Consider the following 25,410-nt stretch of genomic DNA (forward strand, 5'->3'; position numbering starts at 1 on the left):
TTCTCAGACTCTTCCTTCTGTCCTCAATCCTCAAGGACCTGTCCTTGGCAGCATCCTGCCCCCTTCCTCAAGCACTGGCTTTTCTGCATGAAACCAAGCTCATACCCAGTGGAGCTTGTTAGCTTGGGCTCCACACTGTGCTGCTCTTCACTTCTGTGTCAGTGGATCTTGCTGGAGGCACATCTCCCTCTTTGGAAAACATTGGTTTAATTTGGTCCAGAAACCTCTGTGAGTCTGATGGCTGGTTCTCAGAGATCCACTAACGGTGACCCACTAAGACAACTCAGTTCCTACCTGCTCTGTGGCAGTGTGCAGCAATCTGTAGAGTAGTCTTATTTCTCAACATTTCTACGTATTCTGCACCCTCACTGGCAAAATTTTAGGGCTCTGTAAATCAACAAAGGTTGCAAACTGCTCTTTTAGGCTGTGACTGTGATTTTGTCCTGCCTGAGAAATGGAAGTGAGGGAGGAAAGGTGCTGCCCCCAGAGAGACTGTGGCATGCAGAAGAGAAGTTCAGTGAGCACCATGTGCTTTATGACTCCCCACAGTCAGGAAACAAGAAAACAAAAGTATACTGTTTTTGATCAGACACTTGAAGTTCCTCATCTTGTCAGCTCCCCTGAAGCAGGCCTTCCTCTCTGTGTGTGCAGATGGAGGTGCCGGTGCTGCAGCTGTGGGCTGCAGGACATCCCACAGTATCTGGCAGTGCCCTGGCTTGAATATGACTCCATACCACTGGCATCTGTCCTATGTTGATGATGTTCAAGGTTACTGACTACTCCTTTGCATTTGATACCCACTGAATTCCCCAAAGTGTCTTGCCATTTTCCCTATAAAAATACACTGAAGAACATCTTTGGGAAGGTTTAGGGATTTCCTCTTCTCTTTTTTGTTTAATTCATAAGAAAATAATTGCATAACATTACCCAAACCACAGCAAAGATACTTTCTAAAGTTGGTTTTTCTCCTTCTTTTCAGTTACCCTGAAAACACAGAAACCAACAATGAATTTTACCAACCAAAGTAAGTGTAAAGCCTATTAGCATTGTAAAATTCACTTTTTCTTCTTAACTTCAGAGAAGGATCTTTCCTGACATAGTACTGCCCTAACAAACATGTTCTGGGAGCAGCATTTGCAAGCACTTACAAAGGGAGGGGGGTGGAACCTGATGCACCAATTCAAAATGTGCTGAGATCTTTCAGCTTCTTTCCTTGCACTGGAATGAATCATTTGGATCTCTCTTTGCCCTTCAAGTCTGCTGCAGGGAAGTTACTGAGCTAAGCAGGAGGTAGGAAAAGACATAATGTTTCAAACAGGAAAATCTCATGTTTGATGTTGTTACTTTTTACTCCATGTTCCAACCTGCCAGGCTTCCTTCTGAGACTCACGAATGTCCTTCTCTTAGCAGGTCCAACTCTGGTTGCAGGGACAAAACTGCGGATGCTACAGCCAAGCTGCGCTGCCAGTACGAGATGTCTCAGTACCTGGATGATGCAAAGTCCGAACCTGCAAGGTCAGGGACTGACGCTGATATTCGTGGTGCTTCTAGCAAAGCACACATATGGGCAGGAGAATAAATAGCTTGTCTACCATAGAATTGGAAGCAGAATCCAAACTGTGCACTGAAATGAAGGAATACAGCAAATCCAGTGGCCGAACAGTGGGATCAGTATTCTTTCTGTTCAGTCTCACTCATCAACCTTTCTTCTACAGAATCAACCTCAAAGAAGATACAGCAGCTTTCTGCTATTCCATTTCTCCTTTGTTGTTACTTTTAGCATTGATCTAGCATAGTGTTCCATTCTACACGTTATTTAGAGCGTGTTTGCTCCCCTAACAATGTCAGAGGCACAGAGTCAGGACAGAATTGCCACTGTTGGCACCAAGCACGCTAATCTCCCAGAAATTTGCTTTTTTCTCTTGGTTGTTTCGGGTCTTGAGACTTGAGATGAGCAAATGATGTCTTCCTATCTCCTGACTGAGGTAAGGAGGACCACAAGGCTTCCAGTAGGATAAAGCCCGAGCCCTATAGCTGGTGCTAGTAACATAGGAACATCTTCCACAAAAGCATTCATGCTGTGCTTTGTCGCAGGAGCATGACCTGTGGCAGGACAGAAGAGTGATGCATCTGGCCAGGACTTGTGCAAATTTAAGCCAAGTAACTACATTGGTTCCACTAATATTCTCTATTTTTCTTGATTACGGATAGTGAGAATGTTTTTCTGAAGGAAAAGCAGTTTTCTGAGAAAACGATTTTCTGTCTTCTGGTCTAATATAAAATGAAGTGCTGTTATTTCATGCAATGAATCCCCTGAACACCCTCTTGGAGCACTGTAAAAGCCTTTGGCAAGCCATGAAGCTGTTGATTCCTTCCTTCGACAGGTCTGCCTTACAGTCTAATGTCTCCTGTCCTCCTACCGACAGAGCCCCTGTGCACCCAGAGGACACAGACTATTACTTTAAAAGGTAAGAGTGAGGTAAATTTAGCAGGGGTGTGAATCATGCTAAGCATTAAGGGAAATCTGAAATCCAGATGCTCTGGGCAGGCACAGAATTAAGCCTCCTTTTGGAGTTCTCGTACCAAAGATGTAGAGTAATGAAGGAATAGATCTTCTCAGATCCAGCACTTTGTCTTTATCATTCTTCCTTGCAAGCATGACTCAGGCCAGGTTTCTTTGGCTAGTACTCATAATCTGGAACAGTATTTTGGGGTAGAAAATCCTGGACAGCCTTCCACATTGCAGAGGAAAAGGCAGATCTAAAGAGAGATTTTGTGTACTGTGCCTCACAAAGCACAGCTCCAACACAGCCATTTCCCAAGCAGTTCCTTCAGAGTCTACCTCTGTACTTAGCATGCTGGAATGACTTCTTCTCTGATAGGTCCAACTCTTGTCTGAGAGTCAGCAGCACCATTACCCCAAAGGTCCAGTGGAAAACCTCCATGCACCTTAAGAAAAGGGAATTTGATCAAGAAAGGCAAGGGGAAGTGAAGCTGTGTTACGTAGTGTCATTGGATACACTGAATGAGTGGGTCTGGCTACAAGAAAACCTCCAGAATATTGCACAGGTAGTAAAACTTGAAATTTAGCCTCAGAAACGATCAAATATCATTATCAGGCACATGTCATCAGTTCTGACATACACAGTCCTGATTTACGGCCTCCATAAGTTATCCAAGATCCTACAGGTCTGCTTTCATGCTAGAAAGCAGCATGTTTGTTTAGAGTAAACACAGTTTGGACTGGTATTTTAAAGAACTAATTTTACCTTGTGCAACTGGTGCTGCTTGACTTGTCCACTGAAGTCTAAGCAGTTAAGCAGTGCTTAGTGCCTTGCTGAAGTCAGTGCTTCATTGTGCTGAATACAGCTTAGCCCTTGGAATATCCTGCACTGAAGCCCTGTGGCTTTCATACCTTTCAGTGTGCACTGAACTGAGCTGTTGTTTGTTTTCAGTACTGACAGTCGTTGCATGAGTGAGGTTTCTCCTCCTTTGCCAGGTCTACCCAAGGTTACGAAGAGGAGGACACCCCTAGAGAAAGGGGGCATGAGAGCACACGGGCCACAGATGAACATAAATCGGAGCTGCGCTCAGGAGAGTAAGTGATCCATAGAACTCACCCAAAGTAGCTATTCCCTTGATGCTTCTTCTCTTACTGTGTTCCCAATGTCACCGAGAACACAGAAGTGCTCCTCTGCTTTGCACTCGGGAGTGAGGACTTTATAACTGCACATTATACCAGTCAATCTCACCTGCACTGTTGGGGAGAGCCAGTTGGATGAGGTACACTCACCAAGAATGCAAAGTTAGTTTCTGCGCTGACAGCATAAGACATAAGTCCTTTGGCATCAGCATTGTTCCCTTGGTACTAGGGTGGCAGACTTCAGCTTCTGCTACCCAGAGATCTCACCAAGTACTATCCAGGCCTTTATGAACACTGCAAAATCCTGTATGAGGGTGTCCTGAGATGTCAGAAGCATCTATCCATCTAAGGAATTCTAGTAATGCTAATTCTGATACTTTTTCCTGTACCTAATGTTTTCGTACTGTGGCAGTCTCAGACAAATAGCCTTTAATTGTGATCCTCCAAGTTGGAATGGGATTAATACACGATTCCCATCAGATCTGGTGAGAACTGAGCATCTAAATCCCTAGGGCAGTTTTGAATAGCTCAGGCCTTGCAAACAGTGCTGCTCCCTGCCTGATGGCTCCTGTCTTAGGGAGTGGATGTCTACCCACCTCAGCACATTTTTTCTTCACTGCCTTCAGCAAAGATCTTTATTTTAGGTTTTCTGACTCAAACAACCATACTGAGAAGCGAGAAGAGCCTCCTGACCATGACACCCAAACGGAGTCTCCCAGGTCAAAGGAACACGCCGAGTATGAACAGAGCATGGCTAAGTAAAGAATGAGAGAATAACCCCCCTACCTTTGCCTGTAGGATGAGGGTTATTTTCTTGCATGTCCTCTCCCTCATCACCACGCTAATAAAACCTTCTCCCATGTTGCTCCCGTATGCCTGATGCTAGTGCTACTTATACTGAGTGATCCTCTTAACATGATTTTATATAAAAGCCTGAGAGAAAACATCCTCATTAGCTGGAGGCATCAAACACTGTCCAGCTGGACTGTCAAGAGTTGCTGCCTTCCCAGCTTGAATGGGAATCTATTTTAAAAATGAAATTTCATTGAACATTAATGTTTTGCCAGAAGTAAAAATTTGAGATACCTACTTTTGTTGTAAAATAATCAAAATAAATAGATTTGGCTTTCTCTTGGGTGACTGTACCAGTCCTCTTTGTTGGCTTATCTGCTTACTTTCTGAAATTGTGGGAACTGAATTAATGCTGGTGAAGGCAAGCCCTCAGCTAAAACCAAATAAAGTGTAAAGGTTATCTCTTCTTTCATCAGCCTCAACGTTTCAGGGAAGGATCTTTGAAAGCATTTTGAGAATTAATTTCCCAGAGTCTGATTAAATGCAGAGTTTTGATGCAGGAATCCATGCCAGTTTCAGATTTTCTACATTTACACAGGGTATCAACCATTCCCAGAGGGGTTAGTGTTCATATAGAGGGGTGCACAAACACACAAAAACAGACAGAAAAGCTGAACAAACTTTTCCCTAGATTAATGTAGAGAGATGCAAATCCAGGCTTGCTCTGCAATGGGTGCAGGAATCTAGCACGTATACCTCTGAGGTTGTACCCAGATGAGGCCAGCTCTTGCTCTTAGCAGTCTGAAATATTGCAGAGGTACTGGATAAACCATGTTGGTTATGGTTGAATGAATTCAAGTTTAGAAAGAATAAACAGGTAACTGATGCTCATCAGGAACTATATTTTTCTTTCCTTCCACTTTTATTTGAAGAGAACTGTATTTTCCCTCATTTTTTCCCCACCTCTCTGTGGATTATCTGGCATCCTCCCATGTAGGCATACTTTTCTTGAGTCAGGAGAGTCACCAGGGGTTGTATCTACATCCTACAATTCTCATATGTTCAGTTGCACATTTGCAGACGGTAATGGTCTTCTGCCTTGGCAGGTCCAGCTCCCTACATAGAGAAAGCAGCATCACTGCTCCAGAAACCCAATGTGCAAACAAATCTGACCCATGCATTGAAAGGTATGGAGTCAGGGGACCAGGCCTGTCTTTGCTGTTGCCTCACACATCTTATATTCTCCTGCATGTCCCTGACTAATTCCCTATTTGAAGGCATTACAAATGCCCCTTTTTTGGCTAGTGAAAACAGAGGGAGCTGAATTCAGAAGCCAACATAATCATGCTATTTCTGCATTTACCCACCACAGTGGGCAGGCTCAGATACAAGTGCTAAAGCTACTAACAAGTTTTTTTTTCTTCCTGACTAGGATCGCTCCAGCTTATGAAGAACAAACCTCTTCCACCAGTGATAGTCACCATGAGAGCTTGGGAGCCCCAGGACACAATGAACCTAACCCAATGGCAGCGAGGTACAATGGGACTATCCCCTTGCTTGTCATCAACAGCTCTGAAGTCTTCATCCTTTGCAACTCCTGTTTCTTAATATAGCCCTGGCTGAAGTCCTGGACCCATGTAAATTCATACAGTGTACGCTAATCAAATTATATTGACAAAAGGAATAACAGGGCTAGGATTTCACCCCAAATATGCTTGTTCATATTTAATATCAGGTATCAAATTAGCTTAGAGCTTGGCTGAATCTTGCAGCCATTCATTGTGCTGGAAATTCAGCTGTTATGCAGTGAAGAAATAGTATAGAGCTCTGCCGTTCCCCCTAATATTAACAACCCATTAATAGCATGTTGTCCCAGGTTTTCCTTCTTGCCAGTAGAAGGAGAGGCATGATCCAGCCCTCTGCAATTTCTTAATAATTGTGTGAGCTGGTCATAGCAAATACATTCATTGGCTTTATGGTCAAATTGGCTCTAATTTGTTAGCAGGTCTAACTTCATCTCTAAAGAGAGTGCTCTCAGTGCATATGAGACCCAGCATCCCATGCCACTGTATGTGGACCGCCAGCCTTATAACACCAGTGCGTCAGCACCCAGTCACAGGATGCCATCCTATTTAGCCAGCCAAGTATTCAGCACCCAGAGGTAAGAGTTTTGGGACAGGGGATGCAGAGACATAAGTGAAAGCTGCTGGCACAGAAATGTCTGACAGGAACTCTGGTCCAGGTTGCAGAATCATTGCATAAAAAAGTGAGAACAGGCTGTGGATTTTATTCCTAGGGGAAGCAACAGGATGGCCAGCTGTCAAAACACATGCAACAAGATCCACTTTGGACCCAAAGGGCTGCGCACAGGATTTAGGAGATCTGTATTGATAATTGCTCTGCTTGCAGACCTGACAGATGTGTAGAAACCACATCTGCTTCTCTTCTGTAACTGCAGAAATAGTGATTTGGGAGAGGTCTAAGTTTTTTGTTTCTCATGACCCTCAATGCCATAAGAGGCATGACAAGTCATATACTTATAATGACTCTATGCACCTACATTTGTGTGCTCTGAGTGTAGCCTTTCACCTCTTTTACCATCTTTCACAGATTCTGGTGTAACAAAGCTCTCATTTGCATTTGAGGGCATTTGTGGACTAGGACTAGAAAAAATGGGACAGACTTGTATTATTCCTTATTGCCTCTCATCACCAGCACGGCACTACGTGATGCTGACATGTCTCTTTGCAGTGCTAAAGACAAAAAAAAAAAAAGAAAGAAAGAAAAAGAAAAAAGGTCCTCCCCTTTGGTTTATATCACAGACCAAGCGCGTGTCTTGCCCAGGGCAGGGTTTTTCTTGTCTTATGATGAGCTTAGCTGACCCCTCTTTCTCACTTTATTGCAGCTTTCTGGTGTTTTTCAGCATTGTTTAATATTAAGTTATACAGTTGCCTAAAGCTCTGACCAGGATCAAAGTCCTAAAGTACAATGTAAACATAATCGGTGCCCCAGAGCACTTGCAAGAAAAGAATGACTGTTACAGTGCATTTTTGCTACTGAAAGAACTGCCCGCAGATTAAAGCCGTTCAGATAATGAGTTCTGTCTTGGAGAAGTGAAAATGTGCAGGTCTGATACCCAGACTGGCCAAATGGTCAACAGTTCAGTCTTGCAGATGTCACAGTGGTGATTTTGGTGAGCACGAGGAAAGGAAACAGTATTTAGGATGCATCCATTTATGGACTGCTCTGGCTTTATCCTCAAGCATTAGGTTTTGGGTCTGCTTTCCTAACCTCAGAGCTTCTGCTGCAGAATCAGCAAAGGTCAAATGGGGAGAGCAGAGGGAGAACTGCATGATACTGACTGCTGAGACAAAATGTTAATAAGCCAATGTGAGGACTCCAGCGATTCCTGGTATGATGTAATCAAGGCTTTGTGCTTCCTTGCCAGGCCTACCCTGGATTACAAAGGGACAGTTTATGATGAGAGAAGCAGCCCTAGCCACAGCAGATATGACAGCGCTAGTGCCAGGGGGCACTGTGAATTTAACCCCTCCGCTGGAAGGTAAGGAGTCAGAAGGGGGGAATCCAAACTTGTTAACTCGAATATCACCATGCTGTTAAATTTGTTCAATATCTGGAGTATCCTGACCCATTTCTTACCAACTCCTTGGGTCTAAGCATGCTCAGTGAGCTCCTGTTTGCATGGATGGCTGTGGTGCATGGATGATTTTGATGCCAAACAGGGAGAAATGCAGCCAGGATTCTCACCTCTTGTGAGAATCCTTCATGTGCTCAAGTTCATTGCTTGAGATTGTATCACTTCCTTTCCTAGCCACTACTCCCTTTCCAGAGATACCACCATGCCCATTTCCCAGAGAAGCCACAGAGTGCCGTTCTACATGGACAGCTCAGACTTTAACAGCACCAGGTAAATGGATAGTCTCAATGATTGTGAGCGAAATCTCCACAAAACTGCCGTGGAAGAGGAGCTATGAAACAGAGCCAAGGGATGAAAGAAAGATGCAGGGGTTCCCAGGGTGTATATTTGTGATTTGGATGTGCAGAACTACTTTTAAACAGTATTGTCCTGAGCAAAAGCTACCCAGCAGAGGATGTGTGATACGCCCATCGCTGGATGCTGGAGATTCTCCATCATGTGAGTGCCAGAACAGAGTGCAAGGAGGTTGAATAGCTCATTCCTGGCTACCCTCCCTTAACGAGAAATCGGCCTTTATAGGAACTACAGAAAAAGAGAGCTAAAAGCATAGAGAGATGTCGAGGGAAAAAATCACTGTCTCCAGAAAGCCAATGATTAAATGACTGAACCGGTTCCAAAACAAAGCTGCTGGAAGAGACAGGAGTACCTGTGGTTAGAGCAGGTAGTGTAGCATGTAGGTAGTGTAGGTAGAGTTCATATAAGCAAGAACAGGAGGTGGGAGATCCTTGGAGAGCCTAGGGTTGGCCCCCGGCAAGATCAGCTTCATCCCTTCAAGGCACACAGAACGGGTCTTGGTGGTTAGCTGTCTTCTGATGACAGCTTAGTAGCCATAGTTTTGCCGCCTTGTTTCCACTGTGGCTTTTTGCAGTGATTAAGCTGGGGATAGTTATGTTGGACCTTGGCCAGTGAGTCCCCATCTCCTCCTCTCCTGCAGTGTGTTGTGTGTCATTTTTGTCCAGAGCTGCACCCATTCAGGCTACGTGATTCACTTAAAGTCTGTGCTCATTTGAAGATCTTGTTTGATTTTTTTTTTTCCTGTGGCACCAAAGTGAGACTTTTCCAAATCACTTTTATAGGGAAGAAGTACTGATATGTGGCAGGTTTAAAAAGAGAAAGGAGCCTCTTGGGCTTGTGATAAAGGTGAACTAATCTGTGTGGTAAAGATGTTAATATTGCACCCTCCCAAACTTCCCTTCTAACAGTAGTGGTAGGTCTTTCCTTGGCAGCCAGCTTGGATTATGTCATGACTCATGTTCACAACGTCCATAGACTTTTCTCTCTTTCTCTCCAGGCTTCTCTCCAGTTCAAGTGAGAGGATCTCCACTCCAGCTGCCACCTTGCAGTATAACAGCCCAGCGGCTTCTGGGTATGGGCCTGACTCCGGCGCTACCGGGTAAAGAGCAGTGGGTAGTTAACGATTGTCCCACTGTAATATGCATTTTGCATGCAGCCATCCTGTTTGGTGAGGGAGTTCAGCAGTGTGAACATCAGCCAGGCTTGCTGCCTGGCAGCTGGGACTCAGGACATTACTCAGTCTGTTCTAGCTAATAGCACAGACATTGCCATGGTGGCCTAGGCAACCCAAAAGGGATAATAGACAAACTGGGTGTTTCTCTGCAGGCACTCTTTTCAGAGCTGGAAAGAGCCCTGTCTCATTTGTCAAAAAACAGAGAGGGTTTGGGGTCCTTGGGCGCTCCTCATGATGGTAAGCATGCGGAAATGAGAGGGTGAACGCTAGGATCTGTCTCATTGTGTAAGCTGTGCTTTTGCTCTAGTGTGGCTGAATCATGAGCCCTCCGTTATGCATTGTATCTGGAGGAACATGATGGAGCTTCTCATGCCGTACACACTCATCACAGGTGTGGGGCTCTTGGAAGACTCTGTTAATGCCATGCTGTGCCCAAGATAAACTCTTTGCCTTGTGGTCAATGATGAGCAAGGGAGCAATTTACAGCAAGCCCATCAGAGCTCTTTGGGGCCAGCACAGGACCCCGATCCGTAGTGTATGACAGAGGATAGTGTCCTGTTATGGTGCAGCTGTCAACTCAGTGTTGTATTCTGGGCTCTGTAGTTTCCACGGGCTTCACCATAAAGATGGAAACTACTGACATCTGTACAGTTTTACACAAATTAAGGACAGGTTTCAGACTTCTGCGAGGTCAGCACATACAAGGAATATCAACAACAAGGAATATGTAGGTCCTCGTAGCCTTGCCGCGGCCTGTTTATCACAATGCCTGTCTAAGCAGGGAACTCTCTTCTGAAACACTTGCCATGGGAAGTGTCTGTGCTAAGTAAAAAAAAGCTCTCTTTTTGTTCCCTTAGCTGGAACATGGCTTAATTTGCTCATATAAGAAGAAGGGATTAGTCACAGCTTAAAGGCAGCAGTGAAAATGAACCACGGAGAAAGAGCCTGATTAGTTCATTTTATAGCTCTGCAAAGAGAGTCAGCGGGCACAGTGTCTCCTCTCGATCTGTCACAGAGCTCTAGACAGACTGACAGATGGGGGCATGTCATTTTGGAATCAGAATTTCAAAAAAGGAGGAATATGCAAGGAAGGGCAGTTCTGTAAAGAAAAAAACACCCCACAGACAGACTAGCAAATTGTAGCGCATGAAAATACTGAAGATATTCCAATGACAAAGCATTCACTGTAAGTAGTGCTGTGCCAGTAGGTTTTTAATGTTAAAGGACAGAACCACAAGCTCTCTCGATACTTGCTGTATGCATAATCCTGAGATGATCTGAAAAAGACATTTATTCTTGCAAAGCAGAGGATAACTGGATGAGAGTGTTACATTATCTATCCCATCCTTTTTGATTAACGTGATTTGTTTTGATGGGCTAATTAGAGGGGTATATTAGGTGCTATTTAGCATCAATGCTTGAAATCTGGTATTTACTTAAGAATAACAGGATCTTGCTCTGTGCCTTTTCATGCACAACATTTATGTGTCCAAGTGCACACATGTGGTCCCTTGTGCTGTCTCTCATTAGTTTCAGTCTTTTCTAATGCAAATGCTTCTTGTTCTCTTTCTGTCTATTCCTAGAAAAGGGGTCCTCTTTGTGAAGGAGTACGTGAACAGCAGCGAGTTATCGTCCTCCCCACGCTATGGCAGGTATGAGGAGCCTGTGGTCAAATCCTGCAGCAGGGGTGCAGAGGCAGTCGCGTGTCTACGTGTGTGTGCAAAGAGCAGTGTATGGCTCTGCCGGCTGACACGCACCAAGCAAGCTCCAGAGCTGGAACCATTAGCGCTGCGTCAACATGGCATCATGCCTGAGCTAATTAGCCCTGGAGGGATTATTGCACTGGGTGGGCGCAGAGTTTTGCTAAGACAGCACTGCTACTTTGGGAACCCAAATGGATATTTCCAGAGTGCTGCACTGTGCTGTCTAGTACTGTTGCAGTAACAGGAGAACCTCTGTCCCACAACCCCTCATGGGGTAGACTCCTCCTGCAAGTGGGTCAGCCTGTGAGGCGGATGAGGGGATGAAAACACTGCGTATTTGACACTGTCAGGCCTCACTGCACATTTGCACAAACGCAGAAGATTGGAACTGATGAGAAAAATGTAGAGTTTGTGAGTTCTCACTGAAAAGACGAGCCATTTATGAGTAAAAAAGATGTTAAAAAGATGCCATTCTCAAACTAAAATTTCCAGCCTTTTATATTTTACTCAGTCAAAAGTAAATCAATAAAGCTACTCCAGATTCACACCGATGTGACTGAGAACAGAACATGGCCCTGTGTACTTCCTGCTTACATTGATGTGACAGCTAGTTAACACCCGGTTACGATGCCTCCCTGCTGGGATTTATCCTCCCTCAATGCTGTGTTGGTATTACCATGGAAGGTGATTACAGGCTCCATAAATCTCTAGCCTTTCCTGTGAGTCTGCAAAGCAGGTCTTGCCAACCAAAGATACGCGTATCGCTGCACAGACTAAGAAACACTTGCAAACAGAAGGGGGAAAAGGAACGCTCGACTAGGTGAGACTCGGGATGTGTTTCTTCTCCTGCAGAGTAGCCTAGGATTTGGGGTTTTATGCGTTAGTAAACAGTACAAATAGTAACTGTTTACAGGTCCATGGGTAACATCAGGGCTCCACTGAGGCTGGAGAGTCTTTACTGATGAGTGTACTGGAGGCGAGACATCGAAGCTCGTCTGTCCAGCAGCCAGTGCAGGATTTTTACACCTCTTGTCTAGTAGCTGGTATAAGATATGTTAGTCCTTGTAGTCTGGGTCACAGACTGTGCCTGTCCCAAGTGCAGACCTGCTGGACAAGCCCAAAGGCAGCTGAGCCAAGGCAGCAGTGGCTCTCACTGAGAGGGAACCCTTGCTTCCCCTCCTCCTCTCCTGCTTCCCCTCTTTCTTTCGCTGCTCCCAGACAGTCCAGTCCCCTCTTTTCTGCCATTTTAATGAGTAAACCTGTCCCGCAGAGGGGTTTGATGGATGGCAAGAAGTAAGTGGGTGGAAGCATGTGGCTGGGAGGACGGAGAGGGTAAGGAGGAGCAATCTCTTTCCTTTTGCTTTGGCAAGATGTTAGGTTTTCTCAGCCCCCTCACAAGCTGCATTGCCGGACAGTCGTGTGGGATTGAAAGCACTGACTTCCTGACACCCCCCTGCAGCGATGTGCCAAGGCTGCTCTCCTGTGCCACAGCAGCCGGCGGTGATCACTAGGACATGTCACCAGCTCCATCTGGCACAGAGGATCACGGGATGGGAGAGGCTGCAGTGCAGGGCTGCTACGTCTCCATGCCACCTCCCTCATTCTAGGGCCTAAAGGAGCTCCGTTTCAGGGTAAATCTCCTGGTTTCACAGCCAGGCTGCCCACATCCTACTTTCTGCTGTGGTGACGGGAGCAGCCAGACACGTTCTTCAGTGCTGTCACATAGGTTGTGGGGCCAGCAGCTCTTGGCTGCCCCTTTCTCCAAGTACCTGTTCCTTGCAAACCTTATCTGCCAGGCTGAGCTCCGAGCGGGCCATAGGACCTGTTTCCTCCTCCCAGGTCTGAGAGCAGTTCTGTGGGTTGGGCCTGAGGCACAGAGATGGCGGTATGGGGCTGGGAGCGGGATACTGCCACTCTTACGCAGCAGAATCTGCATTGTCAATACAGCCAAGATTAGCAAGTGCTGCTGCTGACAGCCCAGGTCTGTCAATCAGTGTAGCTCTGACTTTTAGGGATATGCCTTTTCAGAGCTAACTGGGAAGGACTGACCTTCTCTCCAAGAAACAGCAGCTGGGACATTGCAAAGAAGCACTGTGACCCAGTTAGGACTTTAGGTTATCATAGTCTAATGATTAATGTTTCCACACGCAACGCTCTTCCTGTATATCATTGTCAAGTGCTGATATTTCTTTCCGTTTCCAGTAGCAGCCTTGTAGATTTGACTGACTCGGAGAGAGCAACCTCCAGCCACCACAGCTACCTGTCCAGCACTCCCCTGCAGAGGTAGGACAGTTCAAGGCTGCATGGGGATTTCAGCAAACTTACTCAGAAAAAACTTTAAGGTTTCACTTTTTTATAATACTGATATGTGTTTGGTGAAATCATGGCAGGAAGTTTAAATGGTCTTTCGAAAATACAGTGACATTGAATTAATGCTCTGCATGCTCCGCAGCTGTGGTTTTTACCTTTAAGCCACAGCACACCTGAGGTACCCCAGAGTCTTCTGTGCTGTCACTTTGCACAGCCAAACCCATGTAGAAGCAGGTAGCTGGAACAGAGCAGTGCTAGTGCTAGACAAGAGATCGCTGGTATCCGTGATGGGACTGGAACCTATTTGTAGTACGGAGGCCCCGTGGTGCAGGAATTCACTGTTCTGCTCCTTCACAGGTCCTGTGAAGCTGTTTGCAGTTACTGTGGCCGTGAGATCCAAGACTGCCCTAAGATCATCATAGAGCATCTTAACATCTGCTGCCATGAATACTGTTTCAGGGTAAAAAACTTTACTACTGACCACCTTATACATGTTGCTGTGAAAAGAGGTGGTGGGAGTAGGGGTCTTGGTGCAAATTCCGTCCACACACTTTCAGAATAGTGTATGTTGTGTATGTAGTGCATGTCAAATACTTTCATCCACAATGGGACAAAAAATCATGTAGTCACAGGTTTTGGTTTTGTCCCCAAAAGTTTTTCAGCTCCTCAAATAAATGCATATTAGAGCAAGGAGGATTCTTTCTGATAGAATTGCTATTCTATCAGAGTATGCAGCTCTTCAGTTTTCTCAGTGTTTTTCATTTCAAAGGATCTTTACATAAAGCAGTAACTTCACCTGCCACTGGCATGCTGCTTCCTCGCTGGAGGACAATCTCTTTCCTCCTGTCCCTGTCCTTGTGGTAGACATGCTGCTTTGTGGCCCCTGTTCCCCAATACAGGACTTGCTGAATCTCTCAAACTTTGCAAAGTTTACAGGTACAGCCTGTGGAAATGTTGGGTGTGGGTGTGGGTAGAGGAAGCCTCTGGTAGCATTTGTCTCCATCGTAGAAGCGTTTAGACTTAAAGGCCACTGATTTGGCATCTTCACCACCTTTACAATGATAACAGAGGCTATTCATTTCTCTGCCCGCTTCATGCTGACATTATTGCGTGGTGCTTTGGTTACTGTCCAACCATCTTATTTTTCCTTTGGCAGTGTGGAATTTGCCACAAAGCAATGGGAGATCTTCTGGATAAAATATTCATCCACCGGGACATTGTCCACTGTGACAAGTGCTATGAGAAGCTCTTCTAGGTGAGTGCCCCTTTACAGCATCGGCATAAATGGCTGGATAAGAGCTCATGAAGAGCTTACTGAGTGACGAGCATTCAACCCTGATACTCACCAGGTGACCTGTGCAGGGATTTTCCTGTGGGTTTTTAGTGGGAAACAATGAGCCTCGTCACAGAGATAGTTAGAAACACGCTACAGCTGGCCCCAGGGGTTTCCATTAAAGAGAAAGAATCTCTGGTCATAATACGATAAGGAAGCTGTGTTAGCTTCACTCTGGGGAGACGAGCAGAAAAGTATCCCTTAGAGGCTGAGAGTCCTCTTTGAGTCCTCCCAGGAATCGAGTTCCCTCTCGCTTCCTGGGCAAACCTGCTGCAATGTGGCTGGGTGCTGTTGGCAGCCATAACTTTCCTCTAGTGAGGAGGGAGCACGTCAGTGGCAGGTGAAGTTACTGCTTTATGTAAAAATCCTTTGAGGTGAAGACCACTGAGAAAACTGAAGAGTTGTACACGCTGTTGACAGATCAACAAGGAAGTCGATTGGAATGGATTTTGTTTAGTTTGATAATCTGGGGGGAATAGGTGTCACCACAGCAGCAATCAGAAACCCTGCCGTTGCAATGAGATTGTAAAAAAAAAGTGCCTGCTTTCCTCTCTCTGCCTCATGATAGAACAGAGAAAGAGAAGGAAAGGGGCACCTGCCCCATTCCGTACAAGGCTGCTGTGTTTGTCACGTAATGCAATGTGACTAGCTAGCCTTTTTCATCCCGTTCCTGCATGGTCATTTGCTTCACTGACCTCTGTAATGCAGAGTTTTGTGTGGTACCCAGATCCTGTGTTCACCTTCTCTTATTTGCTTGCAGGGTTTTGCAGAGCTGGAGGAGGCAGCCAGTGGAAAGTCCTCAGCAGCACATATCAGAATGTATCTAGCTGTTTCTCACTGGCTGAGATAGCACCATTTCTGCTCCCCCTTTCCTCAAGTTAATTTTCCCTTTCACTGCCTCATCACAGTGAATGAGTTTAACATCCACTAGTTGATGCTGTCAGCTGCATACAAGACAAGTGTCAATGTTAACAAGATAAGGCCGTGTTGTCTACAAAAGATAAGTGGGCTGATTTTCCAGAGGTGCTGAGCTCCTCCACCTGTCTTTAACTTCATTAAGATTTCCTTGTGCTCCTTGTGTTGGAATCAGGTAGAAGCTCCTTAGGTTTATCTAAGCTAATTGTGAGAAATCTTTCTTGATTTTTTTCTTTCAATTTTGCAATCAGGCTGCAGCTTAGTGCCTGTCAGCTAGCACAAAGCAGGCAGCTATGAGAAGTGTTAAACACTAAATTTGGATTCTTGGGAGGGTTTGAATTTAGCTCTTAGCAAAAGCCTATATCTGTTTTTTCCACCCCCAAATCCTGCCTAGAAATAGCTTCTGCCTGATTTCCACTTGCTTTCCATGGCCTTTCAGGAGCACTTGCAGACTCACTTTACTCTAATTGTGTGTCAGCTTTAATTTCCCTCTTCTGCCTACTCCCTAGTGGGTTCCTTCAGCAGCATGCTTGTCTGCTGCCTGTTTGGGAAGATAACACTCTCTTTCACCTGGTAGTCTAACTTGACTTCTGATGCTAAGTGTCCAATGGCCAAATAAAATGTGCCAGAGAATACATATGTCAATTGGCTCACCTGCTCAGCTGAATCTGAATTTTCCCCCACCTTGCCAAGGCTTGCTGTAATGCCTCTTTTATTGCTTTTCTTTACATCACAAATGCTAACTCACAAAATTGAATTTCTATCAAGTGCTCTACATACTAGAAGTCAGCATCTCGTAATTTTAACCCTTAATTAAGCCACTTAATGCTGTGCCACTGAGGAAATTGAATACCGAAACCTAGGAAGCCAGTTTCTCTGCCTTAAAAATACAGCTCTGAATGCATCCAAAAAGTTATTGTTTTCTCTCTGAAAGCATTAGACGTATCTGCAGAGCACCTAAGTCAGTTCTGTAATAGCTCTTCCTCGGAAATAGGTGATGGCAAAAGCTCTAATGCAGACTATTGTTAGCCAGAGAATTCTTTATGCTCTTAGTGATGGAAGCCGGCATGCATGCGAAAGCTTAGCAAGTTAGTGTTTTTACAGCACAGTGCTGCTTAGCTTTTTGTAGGCCACTGTACCAGTTATTTAACCAAGCTATAGGCATGACCTTAGAAGCACTCCATGAGGGGAACTGCATTTGAAATCAGTAGCAGCTTTACTGCTGGGCAGCTTTCAGATTGAGACCTTAAAGCCATGTCTGTGACAGGGTGTTGGGCAGCTCCATTTTGAGCATGCTTAGTATAGCCGGGGGACCAACAGCAGCCTTGAAGCCCACGCCTAGAAGCGTGGGGGAGAAGCCCATAGCAGTAATCACGAAGCCATGATTTGAAAAATGCTGCTGCTTTTGGCTGCCTGCGTTTCTAAGTTATCAAGTTGAGATGCTGAAGGGAGATCCACTTTTTGAACAGAAGAGGCTCACAGGCATCTCATGTTGAACCTCCCCAAATTGCTGCTCATTTCTGAAAACCTTGGTCTGCAGTTCCTTACTGGTACTTACACCTGTGGCTGGGAATGAAGGGTATAGAAGCTGTTCCAAGCCTTATTATACCATGGTCGAAAGAGGATTGTTTAAAATGCCGAAACAGATGGGCATATAACTACAGAGGCACTCTGAGAAGATGATCTACAGAAATAACATATTTATTGATTCCAGAGTTCCTGCTGGGTGCGTGGCCTTAAGGGGAAAGGGTTTGTTTGGTCCATCATACATTTTGCACCATCTCTCTTCAGCGCTGTATTTTCCTGCAGCAGTTGTTTAACCTGAAGTGTACAGCTCTAATAAACGTTCATAGCTCAACGTGCAACCTACTTACCTGTGTCACCGTTTAACATATTCCTGTTATAGACCCCCTGTGATCTGATGGTCTGTGTCATTTTTTTCTGCTCAGTGGCCTAAGGGCATGACTGTCAGTAAAGTCACTGGTTGCTTTGTGGAGGATCAGGCAATGAGAAAGAGGAGGAAAGGTACCAACGAGAGAGGGCATCCTCAGCGGAGGTGGTGGGTTGGAACCGGCTGAGCAAATGTGTGATCTGGTATTCTTCGTACAGTTTAAGTCTGCTTGCTTTAAAAACCTGCCAACTACCTGGGAACAACAGGGAGCCTTGATACATGCTGCTGTCATCCTAAGAGTGCAAGCTGGCCTCCATTTAAAAGAACAAGCCACTGTGTCGAGACAGAGGTGTATTGGCTTCTTCTGTCTCATGGGCTGCTCTCAGAGGTGCTGCCTGTCTCTTCTTCATACATTTCCTAGGATTAGGCTGCTGCACATTGCCGTCCTGTGTAGCACTGCCACAAAAGTCAAGGTTCAGTGGCACTTTCTCCACCAAAAAACACGTGCCACCCCAAAGGAGCCAGCAGCTATTTTAAAAATAATAATATGCTTTTAGCTTGTTTTTGTCTATCTCTGAAGTTTCAAGAATTGCCAACCTACCCTTCCCCGCTCCACCTCCCTAAACAAAAAAGAAATGAAACAGTCATTTAAAGATGCAAGTCTTCCTGCTTCCTGGTATCTCCACATATTTGTGGAGAATGGGTCATCTGCATGCAGATTTCTTCTGTGCGATGGATGAGGTAATGTGTTTTCCACAGACATGCATTGAAGAGATCTTATTTCACAAGGGATAGACGCAGCCTTGAAATAAAGAATGATACACGTTTTCTTGCCTCTCTGAAGCTTATTTAGAAGAGCCAGCTCAAGTTGTGCTGTTACGGGCCTACCTGTCTCCTGACAGCATGGCCTGAACGGGACCCGGCTGCGGAGGCAGAGGAAGGAGGGTTTCCAGGATGGAGCTGCCGTGCCTCGTGGAGCCCTGAGGGTTTGGGGGTGGATCCTGCTGCTTCTTCAGGTGTCGGAAGCAACGGGAGACATGCTCATCCGATGATGATCACAAGCCTCAGTTTATTTGCACCTTTTCATGACTTATATAATAGAGTTAATTAGCTCATACATATTGCAACAGCCAAGCTCCTTATAGGTTGCTAACATTAGTTACTTATCATGCCCGACAGCCAGATGCGGTCAGCCTGTTTGTACCGGCATTTTTGCTGATACAAAACCTAGCCTCAACCCCACATCCGCTCAACCAGACACTTCCCCAAATCCACGCGACCCAGGCGCGTTTCACATTGCCTCCTGATACACAGTTACATCCAAGCAGTTCTTGCAGCCGTGTCTTCATGTCTCTCGTCACGTAGCCGACTTCCCAAAATACCTTCCACACGTCCCCCGCTTTCTTGTAGTAGGGCATAGTTAATCTGTACTTTAGCAAGTAAGCGCAAAAACAGCTTGCGAAGGTAGGAAACTAAGCAAGGTAATATCAGCAAAAGCAGCAGCAGCATAAGTCCTACATTTATGCCGTACATGAGCAAGGTTTTGAGCCAGGGCATCCTCGATGCGCTCAACCACACCAGCCGCATAGAGTGAGTCAGTGACAATGTTAAGGGGCGCTAGCAAGTGTAGCAGTGCCTAAACCACAGCAGACAACTCCATGGTTTGGAGCGTATCTGCTGGTGTAGTATTGAGCAATGTCTGTTGCCAAACACTATTGTCCTGCCAGGTGACGGCGGCCCGACGCGATTTTTGCCCTGCGTCAGTATATACTGTTATAGCGTCCTTTATAGGGTTCTTCTCTCTCTTGGGGCATGTCATCCAGTTCCATTGTCCGATCCATCGTAATAATGGAGATTTAAAGTTATTAGTTTTAATCACGGAACCGGCACCAAGCAGTGCTTCTTGTAAATGTTCACTATTCTGCAAATACCATCGTAAGGAGTCTTTCGTTCGCATGGGTAGATATATCGTAGAAGGCTCACAACCTTGAACTTGTAAGATTCTTTCCCTTCCTCGTTTTATCAAATCTGCCAAAACCTCTACTTGTTGTACTAAGGTTTTAATCTGCTGTAAAGCAGGGGACACCCACTCGAGGATACCCAACTCCCCGGTGCCCCTTAGTTGCACTAGAGCCCCGATTAGGTATCGGTGCCCCAGCCATACAGCAAGATCAACCGGGACGGTAGCATTAAGGCGGTGTACATGTCCCACAAGCGCACGGTCTACAATCTGTTGTATAAGGTTTCTTTGATGCGGAGTGATGTTGAGTTTTGTCGTAGGGTCCGTGCCCCTCAGAAGCGGGCGGAGTCCCTCCAGCAATTCATTTGGGATGCCCACTATGGGCCGCAGCCACTGCAGGTCTCCCAAAAATTTCTGCGCATCATTAAGGGTCCGCAGCCGTGATTGTAATTGCAGCTTCTGAGGGGAAACAGTTTTATCAGTAAGTACCCAACCTAGGTACTTCCATGGTGATACTTGTTGAACCTTGTCTGGAGAGATCACCAGATTAGAGCATTGCAACACCTGCTGAACATGCTCAATTTGGCTGTCAGAAAAAGGAGTAGCTTGGGCAAATAATATATCATCCATATAATGATATATTACGACATGTTTCCATTGCTCACGTAGAGGCTGCAACACTGTCCATTCAAACCGTTGATCTGGACCCTCTCTGTTGAGGGAGGGCAAAGTGAACGCAAATCGCTTCCGATCCTGAGGGTGCAGGTCGATGGTAAAGAAGTAGTCCTTCAAATCGATGATCAGCAGGGACCACTGTTCAGGAATCATGGCTGGGTTAGGCAACCCTGGTTGTAAGGCATCCATGGGCTCCATTTGCTTGTTGATTTCCCTCAAATCATGTAGCAGTCGATATTTGCCCGATTTCTTCTTTATGACAAATATTGGGGAGTTCCATGGACTAGTGGAGAGACGTAAATGGCCTTGTTGGAATTGCTCGTTTACTAATTGATGAGCATGAAACAGACTTTCCCGTTTTAGTGGCCATTGCTTAACCCATACCGGTGTGTTGGTAGTCCAGGTAATGGGAATTGGGAAAGTCCAAGCAATGGCTAAAAGGCTAAAGGGTGCTCATTCGTGAGCACAACCCCTAATTGAGCGAGTATATCTCTGCCGATTAGGCACTGCACAGTTGGTGGTAGTTGTACCACAGAGAACACAGCAGAAACTTGTCGCCCCTCTAGCTTTACTTTCAATGTAGGTGTTCGTTGCGCAAACGTCATGCCCCCAACTCCGGTGACCGTAGTGTTTGATGGAAACAGGGGCCATCCCTGGGGCCACTGTGACGGGGCGATTATGCTAGAGTCTGCGCCGGTATCCAAAAGAGCCATAAGAGTCACTTGTTGATCATTATAGGCAAGTTCAACTTTATGTCTAGGTCGATCATTTAGAGTCAAGGTCAGGAGAGTCAGTCCCCCGGAGGAACCGAATCCTTGTCCCCCCCGGTCCTTGTTGGTTAACGAGGGTATTTCCTTTGTAAGTTGTTCCAACGGGATTAATTGAGCAATACGTTGTCCTTTGGTTATCCGTATGGGTGGAAAAGGAGTGTGCAGCATTATCATTATTTCTCCGGTATAATCAGCGTCAATGACGCCAGGTAGAACAAAGAGTCCCAACATTGATGCTGATGATCGGCCGAGCAACAATGCCCCCACAGACTTGTTTTGAATCATGACAGGACCGTACACCCCAGTAGGAATGCGATGGGGCTGAGTGGTCAGGAGGGTAACGTCTACAGCGGATGCCAGGTCAAGTCCGAGACTCCCTCTCGTTGCTGGTCTGAGCTGGGAAGTTGTGTAACAGCTACTTGTGTCTGTGCGCGGCTGCTCCGACTCGCGCTCCCACTGAAGTTTCCCGAACGGCGACGACAAGCACCAATGTTGTGGCTGTCTGAACGACATCTAGCACACCAGACACCAGACGCGGTACATTCCTTCCGGACATGACCCGGGAGTCCGCAACGGTAGCATTTCACTCGGGGGAAACTTCGCCCCACATTCTGCCGGGTGGCCACTGACGCTTGGAGAGGTGCAAGAGCTGCTAAGACCTGCGTCTGAGACGTCCTAGCCTGTTCCTGTAACCCGACACCTAGTTGCTTAATGGCTTCCACTACCAGGGCCTGGGGTCCAATAGGTACCTGGGCCAGCCTTTCCAATGCCTCCTCAATCGTCCAATTGGCACTGAGGGTGCTCAGAATGTTACGAGTAGTAGTATTACAATTTTGTAGGGCGCACTGCTTCAGCAAGGCGCCCCGCATGTACTCAGGAACCCCAGCTCTCTCTATAGCTGCTGCAGCCTTATCGATAAAGGCTCCAAACGTCTCATCTCTACCTTGTTTAATGCCCATGTACACTGGTACACCACCGGGCTCCTTAACACGATCAATGGCACGGCGCACCAACTGCATCGCCTCCCGTAACTTATCGGGGCCCAGCAGGGCCTGCGCCTCGGTGCGGAGGAATGGGCCGATGCCCATAAGTTCCTCCACCGTCACGCCGTGTAAGGGGTCGCCCGGCTGTCGTTGGCAAGCCACCGACTCGTGAACCAAGCTCTGCCAATGGGCATTAAACAACAATTGTTGATGCTGAGTAAAAATCAACCGAATTATCCCTCTGCAATCCGCGGGCAGAAGTATCTGCGTGCTCCAAAGGTAGTCAAGCATTTGCCTCACTGGTTCACTGTGGGCCCCAAACTGACTGACAGTCGCCCGCAATTGCGACAAAAGTTTCCAATCTAGGGCGGTTATCACTGCTTGCACGCCGCCCCCCGGAGCAGCCTGGAAGGTGACGGGGCAGGCAAGCTGCTCCGCCGCCTGCAGCACATCCGCGCCCCCCCGTTCCAGACTCTCCCTGGCGAGCGCAGCCCAGGCCTCCCGACGGTTCTTAGCTATGGCATCAGCCAAGTCGGCTTCCGCCCCCGGGGGCGGCTCCGGGGGAGGGGGGGCCGAAGCCGCATTCTCCTCAGGGGCCGAGCCCGCAGGAGCCGACTCGCCAGGAGGAGGAGAAGGAGGGGAGGGAGGGGGGGGGAAGGGGAGGGGGCAAATAGACAGTAGACGTACTCGGGGGTAGGGGAATATCTCGTGGCCAATCCGTGCCATAAGTCTTATTTTTTTCATGTGCGGCAGAGACCTGCTCTGCCGCCCGCTGCTCAGCCTGGTACTGCAGCAACTCATTATGGACGGCCCTCCAGGTTTTACCCAACTTTTTGGCCAACTTATCTCCATCAATCGCAGCCTCCCAGAGCTTATCACCCAGCTTACGCCACTCGGACAACTCATGGACTGTATGAGGATTCAGAAAACAGTCCTGGGAGTGTCCATAGGCCAGTAAACCAGGAAGCTCTTTTTGGAGGTCCAGCTCCTTAACTTGCCTCTTTTGCAGGAAGCTGGTAAAAAGGTTATACGCTGCTTGCCTCTGCATACCTGATTCACGTCAGCGCTGTTGCAGCTCTCCAAGGTCTCGGCAGCGCGTATCAGCCGGGTACGCCGATGCGAACGCCCGGGGCTCGACACAGTTTTCTTCGCTGTGTTTTAGCCGTCCTCGCTGCAAAGGACCTGCCCACCTCGTTGCTCCGCCGTGGATCACGTCGGGGTCACCATTTGTCGGAAGCAACGGGAGACATGCTCATCCGATGATGATCACAAGCCTCAGTTTATTTGCACCTTTTCATGACTTATATAATAGAGTTAATTAGCTCATACATATTGCAACAGCCAAGCTCCTTATAGGTTGCTAACATTAGTTACTTATCATGCCCGACAGCCAGATGCGGTCAGCCTGTTTGTACCGGCATTTTTGCTGATACAAAACCTAGCCTCAACCCCACATCCGCTCAACCAGACACTTCCCCAAATCCACGCGACCCAGGCGCGTTTCACATTGCCTCCTGATACACAGTTACATCCAAGCAGTTCTTGCAGCCGTGTCTTCATGTCTCTCGTCACGTAGCCGACTTCCCAAAATACCTTCCACATTCAGGGGTGGATGGACCTCGGGCGGATTATTTCACGTGAAATCAGGGAGAAGTGTGAAGCTAGTGACCGAGCGGGTGCGGAGGCAAAACCTGCTCCTGCGCTGAAGCCGCCGACCACTGTGCTTTTGGAGATGCCAGCTTTTCCGCAGACTAAACGTTCCCGCAACTATCACGTGGCAGTAGCAAACATGGTGTTCAGGCCACATTACTATGTTTAAAAAAAAAAAAAAAAGCTTCTGCTTGTAGCACTTGCCCTGGATGACAGCAAAAAGCCATCTAACACTTGATTATCAAAAGATCTGGGAGGACATATTTGGGCCCAACATCCATCTTGGAGGAGGAAGTCAATGCTGACACGAATGAGGACCTCTTTAATGTCTTCTGCTGACACCACGTTCTGAAGCGGTATCACCCTGGCCAGAGCTTTGGAAGATCCCGCCTCAGGGTCATTTTGCACCTCCCTTTCGTTTCAGCACCAGGGGCACGAGGAGACACCCACTCGGGGATTCCCGTCCTCGCTTTCAGCGGCTCTTCCCCGAAGCTGCAGTAAATGCTAGCAGCAGGCCAAAGCAACGCCTCGCCTCTGGATCCGGACGCGCGGCGTTGGAGCAGGCGCCGCTCCACCACCAGGCGACCGTGCGGGCCTAGCGCTGGGGTCCCACCTCAGGCTGGCGGTGGGGCAGCCTGAGAGGACCTTGGGGAGGAGGTCGCCGGCGGCCAGCCGCGCCTACGGGCGGTCCGAGGCACATCAGGACCAAACTGACTTCCTCGCTTCCCGGCTCGCTCGCAGCCGCCGTTCCCACCCCGCGGGCCCTAGAGCTGCGCGTCTCCGCCCCGAGGGGGCCGCCGCGCCCGCGCCCAGCCCCGCGCGCGCGCCCAGCCCCGCCGCGCCGCCGGGCACGCGCCTTGCCCCGCCCCTCCCCGCGCGCCAGCGAGCTCCGCCCCGCTCCCTCTGCCCCCTCCCCCGCGCTAACGGGCGAGGGGGCGGGGCCCGAGTGCGCGCGCGGCGGCGGCGGCGGCCCCCTCCCCCCCCCCCCCGCCCGGCGAGCGAGGCTCCAACCGTAGCCGGAGAGAGGCGGCGGCGGCGGCGGCGGGAGCTCGGGCGTCGCCGAGCCGCCGGCGGCCGCAGGTAGCGCGGGAGGGGCCGGGAGAGGGTGATGGGCGGCCGCAGCCCTCGGCTGGGCTCGGTTCGGCGGCGGCCGGCCGCGCCCCAGCCCCTCACGGCGCCCCTGCGCGGGCAGCCCCTCCCCCGCGCCGCGCCGCGCCCCCCGCCCCGGCCCCCCCCCCCCGGGGGCTCCTCAGCCCCGTCCCGCCGGGAGCCCCGGCGGCCGTTTTCGCCCTCTCCCTCCCCCTTTATCCCTGCCTCTCCCGCAGCGGCCGCCGCTCTGCCCGCTGGCGGGGGGAGCTGTCCGCGCTCCGGCTTTCGCGGCCGGCTGCGGACCGGCTGCGGCACCTACGCGGCTCCTTCAGCCGGAGCCCGCCCGGCTGGCGGGCGGCGGCGGCGGCGGCGGCGGCGGCGGCGGCGGCGGCGGCGGCGGCGGCGGCGGCGGTGGGGGGGTCCCTCCTTGGCTTGGTCGTGGGGTTTTCAGGGAGGGTAGCGGGCGAGCCCGGGCAGGGATGGCAACGCCCGGCGTGGCCGCCTGCGAGG

General features: G+C 48.2%; 2 protein-coding genes across 35 annotated transcripts in view; both read left to right on the top strand.

Annotated features, from left to right (window-relative positions):
• The window catches only part of ZNF185 (zinc finger protein 185 with LIM domain), a 52,278-nt gene extending 33,119 nt beyond the window's left edge, over window positions 1–19,159 (top strand). For 2 of the 27 annotated variants that reach the window (XM_068957443.1, XM_068957446.1), the window contains exons 15-30: window positions 980–1,024; window positions 1,411–1,515; window positions 2,385–2,468; window positions 3,500–3,598; window positions 4,288–4,401; window positions 5,542–5,622; window positions 5,868–5,969; window positions 6,438–6,596; window positions 7,884–7,997; window positions 8,268–8,363; window positions 9,445–9,546; window positions 11,205–11,273; window positions 13,527–13,607; window positions 13,992–14,094; window positions 14,791–14,889; window positions 15,728–19,159. In XM_068957443.1, the coding sequence (XP_068813544.1) occupies window positions 980–1,024; window positions 1,411–1,515; window positions 2,385–2,468; window positions 3,500–3,598; window positions 4,288–4,401; window positions 5,542–5,622; window positions 5,868–5,969; window positions 6,438–6,596; window positions 7,884–7,997; window positions 8,268–8,363; window positions 9,445–9,546; window positions 11,205–11,273; window positions 13,527–13,607; window positions 13,992–14,094; window positions 14,791–14,889 (1,453 nt within the window). In that variant the 3' untranslated portion in view covers window positions 15,728–19,159. Of the gene's footprint in view, window positions 1–979; window positions 1,025–1,407; window positions 1,516–2,384; window positions 2,469–3,499; window positions 3,599–4,287; window positions 4,402–5,541; window positions 5,623–5,867; window positions 5,970–6,437; window positions 6,597–7,883; window positions 7,998–8,267; window positions 8,364–9,444; window positions 9,547–11,204; window positions 11,274–13,526; window positions 13,608–13,991; window positions 14,095–14,790; window positions 14,890–15,727 lie in introns of all 27 variants that reach the window. The other 25 variants (XM_068957445.1, XM_068957442.1, XM_068957463.1 and 22 more) reach the window with 22 other exon arrangements.
• A 5,606-nt stretch (window positions 19,160–24,765) lies between these two features.
• The window catches only part of LOC104154061 (SLAIN motif-containing protein-like), a 28,812-nt gene continuing 28,167 nt past the window's right edge, over window positions 24,766–25,410 (top strand). For 5 of the 8 annotated variants that reach the window (XM_068957111.1, XM_068957112.1, XM_068957119.1 and 2 more), the window contains exon 1: window positions 24,766–24,891. The gene's annotated coding sequence lies outside the window, so the exon portion shown is untranslated. The remainder of the gene's footprint in view (window positions 24,892–25,410) is intronic. The other 3 variants (XM_068957121.1, XM_068957113.1, XM_068957120.1) reach the window with 3 other exon arrangements.

This window comes from Struthio camelus, chromosome 11 (genome assembly GCF_040807025.1).
Source record: "Struthio camelus isolate bStrCam1 chromosome 11, bStrCam1.hap1, whole genome shotgun sequence".
In the NCBI taxonomy this organism is placed as follows: domain Eukaryota; kingdom Metazoa; phylum Chordata; class Aves; order Struthioniformes; family Struthionidae; genus Struthio; species Struthio camelus.